Here is a 15,166-nt window from a genome sequence, read left to right as displayed (position 1 = left end):
AAATTGCCAAAATGGTTTTCAGAGGGCCTGTATTATTTTATGTTTCCACCAGCAATGTGTGAGTGATCGAGTTTCTCTGCATTCTTGCCAGCAATTGGTATTGCCACTGTTTTCTGTTTTTCCCTTTTTTTTTTTTTTTTTTTTTTCTTAAAGAGAAAAGGTCTCGCTCTGTCACCCAGGCTGGAATGCAATGGCGCATTCTCAGCTCACTGCAACCTCTGCCTCCTGGGCTGGGATCTCATGCCTCAGCCTCCAAAGTAGCTGGGATTACAGGTGCATGCCACCATGCCTGACTAATTTTTGTATTTTTAGTAGAGACGGGGTTTTAACATGTTGCCCAGGCTGGTCTCAAACTCCTGAGCTCTAGTGATTCACTTGCCTCGGCCTCCCAAAGTGCTGGGATTGCAGACATGAGCCAGTGCACCCAGCCTATTTTTGCCATTGTGATAGGCATGTAGTGATATGTCATTGTGGTTATAATTTGTATTTCCCTAATGACTAATGATATTTAACTTCTTTTCATATGCTTATTGCCATCCGTATTTCCTCTTTGGTGAAATGTTTCTTCATGTCTTTTGCCCATTTTCTAATTAGATTGAGTATTTTGAATGTTCAGTTTTGAGAGTTCTTTATATATTTTAGATACTAGTCTTCTGTTGAATATGTGGTTTCCAAATACTCTCCCTGTTTGTAGCTTTCCTTTTCATCTTCTTAATAGGGTCTTTGCACTGAGCAAGTTTTTAAATTTTTTGGTGAAATTCAGTTTATCAATTTTCTCCTTGTATGGGTTGTTCTAAAAATGTGTTAGTTTTACATTTAAGTCCATGATCCATTTTGAGTTGATTTTTATATGAGATTTTTATATGAGATGTGAGAAGTAGATTGAGGTTCAGTTTTTTCCTATGAATGTTCAGTTTCTCCAGCACCATTCGTTGAAAGAGCTATCTTTTCTCATTGAATTTCTTTTGTACGTTTGTCTAAAATCCACAAAACATTTTTGTATAGGTCCCTTTTGGAGTTCTCTGTTCCATTCCAGTGATCTATGTGTCTGCCTCCCTGCCAGTGGTATATAATCTGGATTACTGTAGCTTGAAATCATGTAGATGGATTCTTCCCGTATTGTTCTTCTTTTTCAGAGTTGTCTTAGTGTGTTCAATTTTCTTTGCCCCTTTCCATATAGATTTTAGAATAATCTTACCTATGACTACAAAAAAATCTTGCTGGGATTTTGATAGAAATTTCATTACACCTGTATGTCAGTATGGGGAGAACTATGTTGAGTCTTCTGATTTATGAACATGGTGTGCTTCTATATTTATCTGGATCTTTTCTTTTTACTTTTCTTCTGAGACAGAGTTTTGCTCTTTTTCCCAGGCTAGAGTGCAATGGCGTGATCTTGGCTCACTTCAACCTCTGCCTCCCAGGTTCAAGTGATACTCCTGCCTCAGCCTCCTAAGTAGCTGGGACTACAGGCGCCCACCACCACAACTGGCTAATTTTGTATTTTTAGTATAGATGGGTTTTCACCATGTTGGACATGCATTTTTATTTCTCTAGGATAAATGCCCAGGAGTATAATTGCTGGTTCTATATTGTTGCATGTTCAGCTCTTTAGGAAATTGCCAAAATGTTTTTCAAAGGGCCTGTATTATTTTACATTTCCATCAGCAATGTATGAGTGATCGAGTTTCTCTGCATTCTCGCCAGCAATTGCTATTGCCACTGTATTTTATTTTTGCCTTTATTTATTTATTTATTTATTTATTTATTTATTTATTTATTTATTTATTTGAGACGGTCTCTTTCGCCTGGGCAAAAAGAGCAAAACTATTTTTGGTAGAGATGGAGTTTTGCCATGTTGCCCAGGCCATGCCAACCCTTACCCTGATCTTGAACTCCTGACTCAGGTGATCTGCCCCACCTCAGCCTCCCAAAGTGCTGGGATTACAGGCATGAGCCACCACACCCAATAGATTTCTTTCGTTAGAGTTTTGTAGTTTTCAGCATACAAATGTACATGTTTTGTTAGATTTATGCCCATTTCTTGTTTTGAACAATTGTAAATGGTATTGTATTTTTTATTGCAATGTTTGTATGTTCCTTGCTGGTATAAATGAATTGATTTTATGTGTTTCTCTTCTATCCTGCGGACTTTTTGAATTCTTTACTTCTAGAAGGATTTTTCTGTGTGTATGCGGTTTTTTGTAGATTCCTTATTTCTACACAGACAGTCGTATGCAAATGGGATAGTTTTTCTTCCTTTTATGATCTGCATGGCTTTTATTTCCTTTTTTTTTTTTTTGCCTTGTTGGGACTCCTTGCCAGGGACTCCTAATTACCGCCAGGTAGGAGTAGAATTCCAGGTTCCGCGCTTGACGTGGTTGACACCAGATGATGGGGGTTCCTGCATCCCCCACTAAGCGTCCACTAATGCCTCCCTACCTGGAAGGAACAAGAGTGCCATGTCATTCATTGCACCCCACATGACTCATTCTGACACCACTTCAAGAAGGGTGTGAGGGGCATCTGTTCACTGCCAAGTGTGGGTACAAGTCCAAGCTCCCACCTGGTCTCCACTTACATTGTGGGATGAGGGCCTCCTTACCGCCCAGCAAGGATGAAACTGCTGCCTACTCGGCCTTCTCTGGTATCACTGGCAGGGGTGTTGGGGTGCATGGCCCAGCCTGGTGAGGGTACAGCTGGGGCTCCTGAGGCCCTTGTTGACACACAGCTGGGAGTGGAGCTACAGTGCTCTCTCTCGTGTTTATTTCCTACAATTTTCCTGTCGTGCCAGTCCTTCCCCTGTCCTGGTCCTTTGGCTAAAAAGCAGGCTTTGGGGGACTTTTTTTGTCTTTACCATTGACATTTCTGGGTTGTCGATTTCGTGGGCTCCAAATGTGGCATATATGAAGCAAAAAGAAAACCCAGGCAGCCTGGGTAACATGGCAAAACCTTGTCAGTACAAAAAAATACGAAAATTAGCCAGGTGTGGTGGCATACACCTATAGTTCCAGCTACTTGGGAGGCTGAAAGGGGAGATTCGCTTGAGCCCAGGAGATCAACGGCACAGTGACCTGTGATCATGCCACTGCACTGCAGCCTGGGTGACAAGAGTAAAACTCCTTCTCAAAAAAAAAAAAAGTGATGGACTGGCTATTCATATGGTGCCTTGACCTCACAGGGAGAGAAGTTCTGAGAACTGTGATTAGGAGAGACTTTAAAGACTCCGCACACCTAAGTGATGGAGGCTTCCTAGGTGCCCAGCTTCCTGAAGAGGCTGGTTGGCCTTGTGCCTTTTGTCTTCATGGAGAGGTTGGGAGCAGAGGCAAGCTGCCCCTGAGCCCCCTTGGAATCTAAGCCTGCAAGTCGCTGTGGTTGGCAGAGGCCTTTTTGTTTCATGACAGCTACACATTCTGGGGAGCCACTCCTTGGGAGCTTGTGGCAGGGTGTCCAGGCATTCACCCCATGTCTCCTGAAACAGGAGGACCATGACATCATGGAAGCTGATCTGGACAAAGATGAACTGATCCAGCCCCAGCTTGGAGAACTCTCAGGAGAGAAGCTTCTGACCACAGAGTACCTGGGGGTAAGTGCCACATGAAGGGTGGGGATCCTGAAACAGAAAGGCCAGATGGACGTTGATGGGTTTCGTGTTTTCAGAGACACAGAGGGCTTAGTTTGGTTTGTTACCATACTGTGTTGATGAGAAGGTCCATGTTAGCCAGCCTGCTCTCAGTGGCCCTGAAGTGCACTGTGGCCCTAGCTACCTATCACAAGTAGGCAGGTGTACAGAAGGGAGATTGGGGAAAGATAGAGCTAGAAGGCATATGCCAGAGGCCTTTGGAACATCAGAAGATGTACCCCACCTCCCTAGTCATCGCCTACCATCCCACTTTTTCACATCTGCATGCCTTATGTATTGGAAGGCAATACTGCGGTAGACTTGCAAGTCATTGGCCCAAAGGCGTTGGCTGAAGCCATCAGAGCCCATGAGGTTACCCACTGAAGCACAGTGTAGGTCAGCAAGGAGGGGCATTCCAGTAGTTAGGAGTGGGAGAAAGGAGGGGCCCCCAAGAAGGCCAGCAAGTGAGTAGTCACAGGCTCCTAAGGAGAACTGAAGAAGATCATGGAAACAGAAGGGAAGGTCTTTCAGGATGGAGCCAGTGGTCAGTCCAAGCATCCAAGAGGCCTGTGGTGTCATCACCTGGGATGGGGCCTTAAGCTGACCTCTGAGAGCTCAGATGATCAGCCAGCTCCAGAACCACTGGCTTACGACCCACCAGCTAAATAGGGCAGGGTATGATGTGAGTCAGGATAGCAGCCACTCCTCAGGAGAGGATAGCAGTGCCAGGGCCCACAGGTGTCTCAGAGAGCAGATGGGGTGGCCAGGTGGCGAAGGTGGGATGCTGGAGAGTAAGGGTTTGGAAGGGAGGAACAATTGCCAGAAACCAGGATCAACTCAGACTGAAACCCTGTGTGGGACTGCTGAGCACATAGGGTAGAAGAGTCACTAAAAGAGGCTCCTAGGCCGTATATGGTGGCTCACGCCTATAATCCCAGCACTTTGGGAGGCCGAGACAGCTGGATCACCTGAGGTCAGGAGTTCAAGACCAGCCTGGCCAACATGATGAAACCCCGCCTCTACTAAAAACACAAAAATTATCTGGGCATGGTGGCATGTGCCTGTAATCCCAGCTACTCAGGAGGCTGAGGCAGAAGAATCACTTGAACCCAGGAGGTGGGGGTTGCAATGGGCCGAGATCGTGTCACGGCACTCCAAAAAAAAAGGCTCCCGGAACTTTGAAGCTGGCAGTTGCCTCAGTCAGTTGCTTGAACCCCAAAGTCTCCTCACAGCCAGCAGGTTGGTATTAGAGAAGAAGGGTGGAGCCAGTGTCTCAACAATTGACTGGTACAGCCGGAGCCTTGGGAAGGAGAAGGACAGTGCATGCATGTGGCCTGAGCCTTCATGGGAGCAGCTGGAAGCAGAAAGTGCCCTCCAGGTCCCATGGCCACCCCCCACCCAGACCCTCTGTAACTCCCCAGGACACTGGGCCCCTGGTCACCTGGCCCTCGTCCCTTCCTCATCATCTGTGGAACTTCAGGGGCTCCAGGCTGGAGTGCAGTGCGTGTTGGTGAGACTTCAGGTTGCAGACAGCCACAGTCCAAATCATGTGTCTTTGTAGGTCATGTCAAGGGCTTTGGATTTTACTCTATAAGAGCTAGGATGCCACTGGAGTTGAGAGCAAGGAAGTGACTCGGTTTGACTCATGTTCTAACACACCCACTTATATTTTCACTCAGCTGCATTGTGAAGAAGGCAGGGAGGTGACTGATGGAAGCGGGGTGACGAAGGCAGGCGGGGAACCACCACGGCCTCCATCAGGAGGGGCTGCTGTAGTACCTGCCATTCTTAGAACATCTCAAGGATCAAAGGAGTGTAATTGACCTGGAGCTGTTTACATTGGGTCAAATGGGGAGGTGCTCAGGAAAGGTCAGAAGTGCAGCAGTCAAGGTTCCAGGTTGTTGATGGAAGTCTAAGCCATGACTAGGCCTTTGTTTGGAAGAACGCTGGCTTTGTCAAAGAGACTGCGCCATGTGATAGGATAGAAGCGTCTACAAGACACTCCTGCTTCATGGGCCAGCGATGAGGAAAACAGAGGAGGCAGATTGGTGGGGCTTCCTCAGATGACACGTGTTGAGACCACAGTGCATGTACCCCTGACCGCACTGTCACACAGACAGACATGCAGGCACGTAAACGTGAGCAAGGGTGTCCATCTGTAGCCAGGCCAGACAGAAGCCTGAACACAGACCTCGGTTAATAACTTATAGTGACATGCCATGGGTGGGCTCTTATGTTGATGTGGTAAACATCTTCAGCAACAACAAAAAAGCAGGACGCAGAATGTGATGGGGCTACTAGTTTAATCATACGGATTGGTGAGGCGCAAAGGGACAGAGCTTTCGAATCAGGAACACCAGTTTAGTGGCATCTGGAAATGGTACCATTTTACTGTAATATGTAGTTCTAAACCTCCTAAATGTTTATGGATGATCCTTTTACTAGAAGGAAACTATGGGTGGAGAGGCGAGTAGTGAGAAACACAGAAAGAACCTGCTGTATAAATGGGAAGACCAAGTACAATTTGGTATTTCCCATGGCTGCAGCAGCAAAGCACCACTAACTGCAGACTTCAAACAGCAGAAATTGGCCGGGTGTGGTGATTCATGCCTGTAATCTCAGCACTTTGGGAGGCCGAGTAACTATAATCCCAGTTACTCAGGAGGCCAATGCAGGAAAATCGCTTGAACCCGAGAGGCGGGGGTTGTGGTGAGCCGAGATCATGCCATTGCAGTCCAGCTTGGGCAACAAAAGCAAAACTCTGTCTCAAAAAAAAAAAAAAAAAACCAGCAGAAATTTATTCTTTCTTAATTTCGGAAGGCAGAAGTTCAAAATCAAATCAATGTATTATTAGGGCTAAGCTCCCCTGAAGAACTCTATGGGAGGACCCTGCTTGCCTCAGGCCATCCTTGGCTTGTGGCTGCAGCCTGCCAGTCCCTGCCGTGGCTTCACATGGCCTTCCCCTCTTCTGTCTTTTCTAAAGACACTTGTCCTCCGGGTGACCCAGGATGACTTCTTCATCTTAAGGGTCTTTATTATATCTACAGTGGTCCTTTTTCCAAATAAACTCATTCACAGTTTCCAGGGGTCAGGACATGGACATAGCTTTTGGGAGCCACCATTCAACCGACCACATCAGGTCATCGTAGCATCTCATGAATATTTTGATTAGAAAATTTAATGTGGAGCATTAAGAAATTTAATGTGCTGCCCTGTCACCCGGTCTTGTGATCTGTCATTGCCAGCCTGCCAGCCTCTGTGTGCTGGGTGGGGGATCTCAGAAGACAGGGTCCCACTTTGCCATGCCCTGGCTCTTGTGGTGCATGAAAAGCCTTTAAATTCACATTTTTGTCACATTTTGTGTGTGTGCCAAGCTGGGGAGCGCTGAGCAAGATAGATGACATTTCGCTAGGAATGTGTGCCTGAAAGTCATGACCCAGGCCTCTTGTTCTCATGTACTGGGTACATTACAGCTTTTTCAAGATGAACCTAAAGATCTTGAAACATTTTGTCAGAAATTTTTATTTGAAAAGCTTTGATTGAACCTGTGCCATCTGCCCAACACAGCAGAATGCTGAAGAGGCTTAAGACACAGCTGTTACCTTCAAGAAGTTTACAGAAGGCACCAAACAGATAAAACTGCTCTTGCTGAGTGGTGTAGATAACAGCTAGGAGTGGTCAGTGCCCGGCAAGTGTGATCTTGTACAGCGAGAGCTAGTCCCAGACCACTGAGTCTGGGTTCAGGATAGAGTCTAAGCCCTACCCCATACCTCCTGACCGTAATCCCAGGAACCGGTCATGGTGCGTGCCAGCTATTTTAAAACCAGCCAGCAGCTTGGGGGTAAGGGTGGAAGTGCGACTGGAGCGTCCGCCAGTGTTCAGGGTTCGGAGGAAGCTCTCCCCAGGATCCTGGACCAGTAGCCCACCCTTTCCCTGCAGGGCCACACTGCTAGTCCCCATACTCCAGTTTTGTCTACACAGTTGCTCTGCTCTGCAGAGCACAGGCTATGCAAAATGCGGAACAGCATGGAGATCTCAGAAAGCTAGTGACAGAGAACAAGTCACTCTTCTGAAGCTTGCGGGAAAGTGGTGATGGCCCAGTGAGACATGTTGCTTACTTATAATTCTAGTGCAGCCATGGGCTGTGTTCTCCTTTAGGCTGTGAACGTCAGAGTTCAAGACTGCTGACTTTCCTCCTGCTTCTGCCTCTCGTATTTGTGAAATTTTTAGTGCCATGCGTACTGTGCTGAGTAATCAACAACACCTCTGGCTGGGCATGGTGGCTCACGCGTGTGATCCCAACACTTTGGGAGATGAGGCTGGAGGATTGCTTGAGCTCAGGAGTTCAGGACCAGCCCAGGCAATGTGGGGAAGCCTTGTCTTTACTAAAATTTAAAAAAATTAGAGAGGTATGGTAGCACACAGCTGTGGTCTCAGCTACTCAGGAGGCTGAGGTGGAAGGATCGCCTGAGCCAGGAGATGGAGGCTGCAGTGAGCTGTGATTGCACCACTGCACCCCAGCCTCAGCAACAGAGCAAGATCCTATTGCAAAAATAGATAAATACAAATAGAAAACAATTATTCCTAAAAAGAATGCCCTGACTTAAATAGCTTCATCACCTGAGCTAAAGGATATAGACATTTATGACAGAATCAGAGAATCCCAGTTTTTTCGTTTTATTTCAAAGTGACCTTTAACAGTAATAGGCAGATCTCAAATTAATTCAGCACGTGCCATGGGCCAAGCCCTGTGCTGACTGCTTCACAAGACTCCATTTGACTTAATTCTCCCAGCAAACTTATGGGGCATCTTCCACTGGCATCTGCATTTTATTGAGGAGGGCACCAAGGCTGAGAAAGGCCGAGTCGCTTCCAAGTGTTACCTGAGCCCACCTGCCCTTTACCACTCAGCCGGGCCGCCTGCCAGCAGCCCTGGCTGTTGTCAGGTGAGTGGATTCTGTACTTGCAAGTTGAGAGAGCTCCAACCCATGTGACATAGTCATAATTACTCTATGATCTATGTTTTAATCACAGACTCAGTTTTGAGGGGAATGCCTATTATGAATGCTGATCGCTCCCTTTCCATACCTCCTTTCACCCTCCATCAAGTGAGAACCCAAATTAATTTAGTTTCCTAAGAACTCCCAAAAGGGCTAGTTGAAGCGCAGGTTCCTGCCAGGCGCAGTGATGTGTGCCTGTAGTCCCAGCCACTCGGGAGGCTGAGGTGAGGGGATCGCTTGAGCCCAGGAGTTCTAGGCTATAGTGCGCTAAGTTCAGTATCGATATGGTGACCTCCCGGGAGCGGGGGACCACCAGGCTGCCTAAGGTGGGGTGAACCGGCCCAGGTCAGAAATGGAACAGGTCAAAACTCCCGTGCTGATCAGTAGTGGGATCGAGCCTGTGAATAGCCACTGCACTTCAGCCTGGGTAACATAGCGAGACCCCGTCTCTATTAAAAAAAAAAAAAAGAAAAAAGAAAGGAAGTGCAGGATCCACACCTCCAGAGAATCTGTGGCTGTGGCAGTGGCCCCAGGAGTGCGTGTTTTTGTTTTACCCTGAAGTGGTTCTGACGCAGGAGTCTGGGTCCTGCAGAGTTTGGCCATTTGGACAGAACTCAGGGTGTTAATGGAGGCGCTCCCCGCCTGTCTTCTGCAGCATGGCACCGTGCAGGGCTGAGGACCTCCTACTTTGGGATCAGGCCTGGGCGAGCACCTGGAGACAGGAGAGGGCCCTGGAATCCTGCTGTCCCCTGTCCTGCTGTGCCTAGAGGGGCAGAAGCATGAGGCAGCTTGCGGTAGGCCTCAGATCTGCTCCTCTCTGCTCACAGCAAAAACCAAAACTGCAGGAGAAAGGGACCTCTATTTCCAAATATTACTTCTAGTTTTTTTTTTTTTTTTTCACATGTGTCACCACTTTGGAGCATTTCCTAATCCCTCTCAGTCAATGATTCCTGCCCTGTGTGCTCCTGCTTATTAGGGGATTTGTTGGAACTGACTCAGTGTCTATATTCTTGTGCATGAAAACACAACCAAACAAGCAGGGAAAAATCCCAAAGCCCAAAACACTCTGCATTCTTTTTGTTTGCCATTTGTTTCTTACTCTTTTTTCTGATTACAAAAGAAATGTATGCTTAATCTAAAAAGTCAAAGTAGTCCAGGCGTGGTGGCTCACACCTGTAATCCCAGCACTGTTGGGGGGCCAAGGTGGGTGGATCAACTGAGGTTGGGAGTTTGAGATGAGCCTGACCAACATGGAGAAACCCCGTCTCTATTAAAAATACAAAATTAGCTGGGCATGGTGGCGCATGCCTGTAATCCCAGCTACTCGGGAGGCCGAGGCAGGAGAATCGCTTGAACGCAGGAGGCAAAGGTTTCAGCGAGCCGAGATCCCATTGCACTCCGGCCTGGGCAACAAGAGCAAAACTCATCTCAAAAAAAAAAAAAAAAAAAGTTACAATAAACAGAACATAAAGACCAACCATAACTCTACCCAACCAGAGGTAATCACTATCTCTTGTTATCTTTCCTTTATCAGTTAGGATTGGGCTGAGCCGCAAATAGCAGAGAGTCGTGCCTTATCGGTCTAGCTAAAATTCCTGGTGGGTGAGGGCCATCAGACCCCAGGATCTTTTCATTCCTTACCATGACTGCCACCTGCCAGAGGGCAGACTCAGGCTTTGTGGGGCCTCCAGCTTACAACAGCTTGGGAGGCCTCCTCTAAAATAAAGGAATACAAAATTAGATATTAAAATGAGTGCTTATGTGAAATGAGAATTAGAAAACATGGCTGGGCGCAGCGGCTCATGACTGTAATCCCAGCACTTTGAGAGGCTAAGACAGGTGGATCACGATGTCAGGAGATGGAAACCATCTGGCCAATACAGTGAAACCCCATTTCTACTAAAAATACAAATTAGCTTGATGTGGTGACGCACGCCTGTAGTCCCAGCTACTCAGGAGGCTGAGGCAGGAGAATTGCTTGAACCTGGGAGGTGGAGGTTACAGTGAACTGAGATCATGCCACTGCACTCCAGCCTGGGTGACAGAGCGAAACTACGTCTCAAAAAATAAATAAGTAAATCATAGTGAAATTCAATTTTCTATTTTTTTTTTTTTTTTTTGAGACAGTTTTGCTCTGTTGCCCAGGCTGGAGTGCAGTGGCGCAATCTCGGCTTACTGCAACCTCCACCTCCCAGGTTCATGCAATTATTGTGCCTCAGCCTCCCAAGAAGCTGGGACTACACACATGTGCCACCACACTGGCTAATTTTTGTATTATTAGAGACATTGTTTTACCATGTTGGCCAGGCTGGTCTCGAACTCCTGGCCTCCAGTGATCCACGTGCCTCAACCTTCAAAGTGCTGAGATTAGAGGCATGAGCCACTGGGCCCAGCCCCAGTTCACTTTTTTTTTTGCAACACTGTCTTGCTGTGTCACACAGGCTGGAATGCAGTGGAGTGAACATGGCTCACTGTGGCTTCAGCCTCCTAGGCTTAAACAGTACTCCCACCTCAGCCCCCCAAGTACAAATTCAAATTTTAAAAATTGACAGATGGCTGGGTGTGATGGCTCATGCCTGTAATCCCTGCACTTTGGGAGGCCGAGGCAGGTGGATCACCTGAGGTCAGGAGTTCGAGATCAGCCTGGCCAACATGGCGAAACCCCGTCTCTACTAAAAATACAAAATTAGTCAGGCGTGGTGGTACATGCCTGTAATCCCAGTTACTTTGGAGGTTGAGGCAGGAAAATCACTTGAACCTAGAGGTGGAGGTTGCAATGAGCTGAGATCACGCCATTACACTCCAGCCTGGATGACAAGAGCAAGACTCCATCTCAAAAAAAAAAAAAGATTAACAGATTAAAACAACTATTATAAAATCTAGAAAATTAATATTTATGATAACTAGCTGCTTGGCAAACACCTCATAGTTTTTTTTTTTCATATATTTTTTGTTTTATGCCCTTTGATTGCTTCCATATATGGCAAGTTGGTAATGTTTTGCAAACATAACATTAAAATGTAATGTTTTTGTCTGCATATGATGTTTTTAATGTTTTCTACTGAGAAAGAAAAAAGATTAGTCAGTTTTTCCTGTACCATATTTGATCAAATTTTCTTACTATTGATTGATTTAAAAACTTTGTTTTGCCCTCACATCTTGGTAATGCCCTGTGAATCTTCTTATTTAAAAAATTATATGTATAGGATGGGCATGGTGGCTCACATCTGTAATCCCAGCACTTTGAGAGGCTGAGGCAGGCAGATCATGAGTTCAGGAGTTCATGACCAGCCTGGTCAACATGGTGAAACCCTGTCTCTACTAAAACTACAAAAATATTGCCAGGTGTGGTGGTACACACCTGAAGTCCCAGCTACTTGGGAGGCTGAGGCAGGAGAATTGCTTGAACCCAGGAGACAGAGGTTGCAGTGAGCTGAGCTTGCATCACTGTACTACTGCAGCCTGGGTGACAGAGCAAGCTCCGTCTCAAAAAAAAAAAAAAAAAACAGAAACAAATATAGGCTGGGCATGATGGCTCATGTGTGTAATCCCAGTATTTTGGGAGGCTGAGACATGAGGATCTCTTGAGGCCAGGAGATCAAGACCAGGAGAAACATAGGGAAGGCCCATCTCTACAAATTAATTAATTAGCTATGGTGGCACACACCTGTGGTCCTAGCTACTGGAGAGGCTGAGGCGGGAGGATCACTTGAGCCTAGAAGGTTGAGGCTTCAGTGAGCTATGATTGTGCCACTGCATTCCAGCCTGGGTGGCAGAGCAAGACCTTATCTCTAAACACACACACACACACACACACACACACACACACACACACACACAAAATGGTCATGTGACACATTAAGTTTCATTAACTCCATGGTGATTCTGCCTTGATAGCGTCACTCACATGCTTCTTGCCTCTTGATCATATGATGATGGGTATAGGTCCTGGCACAAATCTCTGATAAACTCAGGAAGAAGGCCAAATGTGCAGGTCAGCCAAATCTGCCCCCTGTGGTGCTTTCCTGAAGCTCCACTTGGTGACCTCCACTTACTTAGTGGTTAAAACTGAGTCCTAGGGCCCCTAGCTGCAAAAGAGTCTGGGAGGTTTTTTTGTTTTTTATTTTTTTGAGATGACATCTCACTCTGTTGCCCAGTCTGGAGTGCAGCAGTGCAATCTCAGCTCACTGCAACCTCTGCCTCCTGGGTTCAATCAATTCTCCTGCCTCAGCCTCCCAAGTAGCTGGGACTACAGGTGTGTGTATTTTTTTGTATTTTTAGTAGAAACAGGATTTCACTGTTTTAGCCAGGATGGTCTCGATCTTCTGACCTTGTGATCCACCCGCCTCTGCCTCCCAAGGGCTGGGATTACAGGCGTGAGCCACTGCACCCCACCTGGGAGGTAAGTATTTTTAAGTAGACACATTGCTGTGCCAACAAAATCAGTTCTGTTGGTCAGGATGAAGAGGGTGAATATTGTATAGACCACTAACAGTGTCTGCCTCCTCTTTCAGAGAATTTTCCATGTGTACAGAGATAGCTACAGATGATTGATAGATCGATAGAGTGTACCTGTATTTTCTTACAGAAATTCATACTGCTTTATAATGTCTTTAAGTGATGCACAAATACTCAAAACCAATAAATGAGAAATTTTTTTCCCTAAATTAACATGTTGACCAACTTTTACTACTGAGTAAATTGCATTCAGCAAAATAATAGGCTATCTTTGTTTTACTGTGCTTAAATATGCTGCATTTTCTAGTAGCAGAACGTTCTTTCAAGTAGAATCTCTGTAACATTGATGAAAGCCGAGTTCTCTGGCATCTGAGTACAGGTGGATGTCAGGAACCCTTTCTCTCCTCTCTCCCCAGACCCCAAAGCATTTCTGCGGAACTCAGTGTAAACAGCTCTGTCTTGGCAGGTTGTCGGACAAAATACCCTTTGAGATCCTCAGCCCGCAAAGGCTTCTTGCAGCTGAGGGGCCGGAGAGTAGGCTGGGTGGCTCACACTGCAACCTAGGGGATGGGGAAGGCCAGGCCAGCAAGAACAGGCTGGGAAGGCTGCACTGCCAGGCCCTGCACACTGAAGCCACCCCACCAAGGGCCTTTCTTCAGGCATTTTTGCAACAGACCAGGCAGTGCTGGCCCACAGGCCAGGCTCAGTTTCCCCATCACTGGAAAGGAAAAATGCCACCCACTTTCAGTTATTTTCCAGGTTTCTATAGTTTTAAGGAGATGGAATAACTGGCAGGGTCTAAAATATTCTCAAATACGTGACACGTTCTGTGTCTTCTAGGAAGGCATTGGGAGGGGCAAGCTCAGATGACAGTGGCGGTGGGAAGGTAGAGGCAGAGGACTCATCACAGGCTCGAGAAACCCGCATGGTCACTGCTTCCCCTTTTCCAGTTGCCTTCTTAGTGTTTCTCTGTGGGAGCGCTCAGGGATCCTCTGGCATGAGGGACAGGACAAAGAGAACGCAAGAGCCACTCTGGAGCACCATGACAGTAAGCTTAGCCTGCTCTCCCTGGTGAGGAGGGCGTGTAAAGTCACCCTAGATCCTGGATCGGGAAAGTGGAGTGGAAGGGAAGTCAGAGTGGAAGCAGACAGCAGTGTTAAGTGGTTGCGGTGAAATATCCTGCCTTGTTAGATTTCTCTGCAGACAGAAAAGGTGATGCAACTGTGATTTCATTTTTATTTACAAGGCTTAGTTGCATTCCATTTCCCCCAAGACAGCAGGCGCCTCCCACTTTCTCCCTCTCCCAGTCTTTTTCCCTTACACTCTTCTTTCCATTCCTTCCCCACCTCCTAGTCAGGGCAGGGGTGTTTGTTTGTTTGAGACGGAGTCTCAGAGTCTCGCTCTGTTGCCCAGTCTGGAGTGCAGTGGTGTGGTCTCGGCTCACTGCAACCTCCACCTCCTGAGTTCAAGTGATTCTCCTGCCTCAGCCTCCTGAGTAGCTGGGATTACAGGTACTTGCCACCACACCCTACTGATTTTTGTATTTTTAGTAGAGATGGGGTTTCACCATGTTGGCCAGGCTGGTCTCGAACTCCTGACCTTGTGAGCCACTGCACCTGTCAGGGCAGGTTTTGACCCCACCTGCCACTTCCCTGGCTGAGAGCTGTCCCAGGGTCCAGGTGAGGCTCACTGAATCCCATAGGCACCAGGCCTTTTTTCTTCCTCTTCCTACCTCAGATACTACATAAACCCAAAGAGCTTTTCAGCAGAAATCAAGAAATCGAAGATGAAATTCCAGTGTTCAAAAAGTTTGCTTTTTGTTTTTTGTTTTACTTTTTGTTTTGAAATAATTATAGATGCATAGGAAGTTGCAAAAGGAATACAGACAATTCCCATGTGCCCTTCACATAATTTCCCCTGGTGCTAATATCTTACGTAACTTACAGCCTAATAGCAAAAGTTGACATTGGTACCATCCAACATTGGTACCATCCATAGACTTTATTCATATTCCACTAATTTTACAGTGATATCCTTTTTAAATAATTTTTCTTTTTCTTTTCTTTTTTTTTTTTTTTTTTTTTTT

At 46.5% G+C, this 15,166-nt stretch overlaps 1 protein-coding gene across 3 annotated transcripts in view; it reads left to right on the top strand.

Moving 5' to 3' along the window:
- ARMC9 (armadillo repeat containing 9) overlaps positions 1–15,166 on the top strand; it is a 179,129-nt gene that overhangs the window by 134,998 nt on the left and 28,965 nt on the right. For all 3 annotated transcript variants that reach the window (XM_032277939.1, XM_032277937.1, XM_032277938.1), the window contains one exon: positions 3,482–3,586. In XM_032277939.1, coding sequence (XP_032133830.1) covers positions 3,482–3,586 — 105 coding nt within the window. The remainder of the gene's footprint in view (positions 1–3,481; positions 3,587–15,166) is intronic.

This window comes from Sapajus apella, unplaced genomic scaffold (assembly GCF_009761245.1).
Source record: "Sapajus apella isolate SASKATOON/1434 unplaced genomic scaffold, GSC_monkey_1.0 scaffold10, whole genome shotgun sequence".
Lineage (NCBI taxonomy): Eukaryota > Metazoa > Chordata > Mammalia > Primates > Cebidae > Sapajus > Sapajus apella.
Note: the sequence above shows the minus strand (reverse complement) of the source record. Positions and strands in the feature narration are given on the sequence as shown.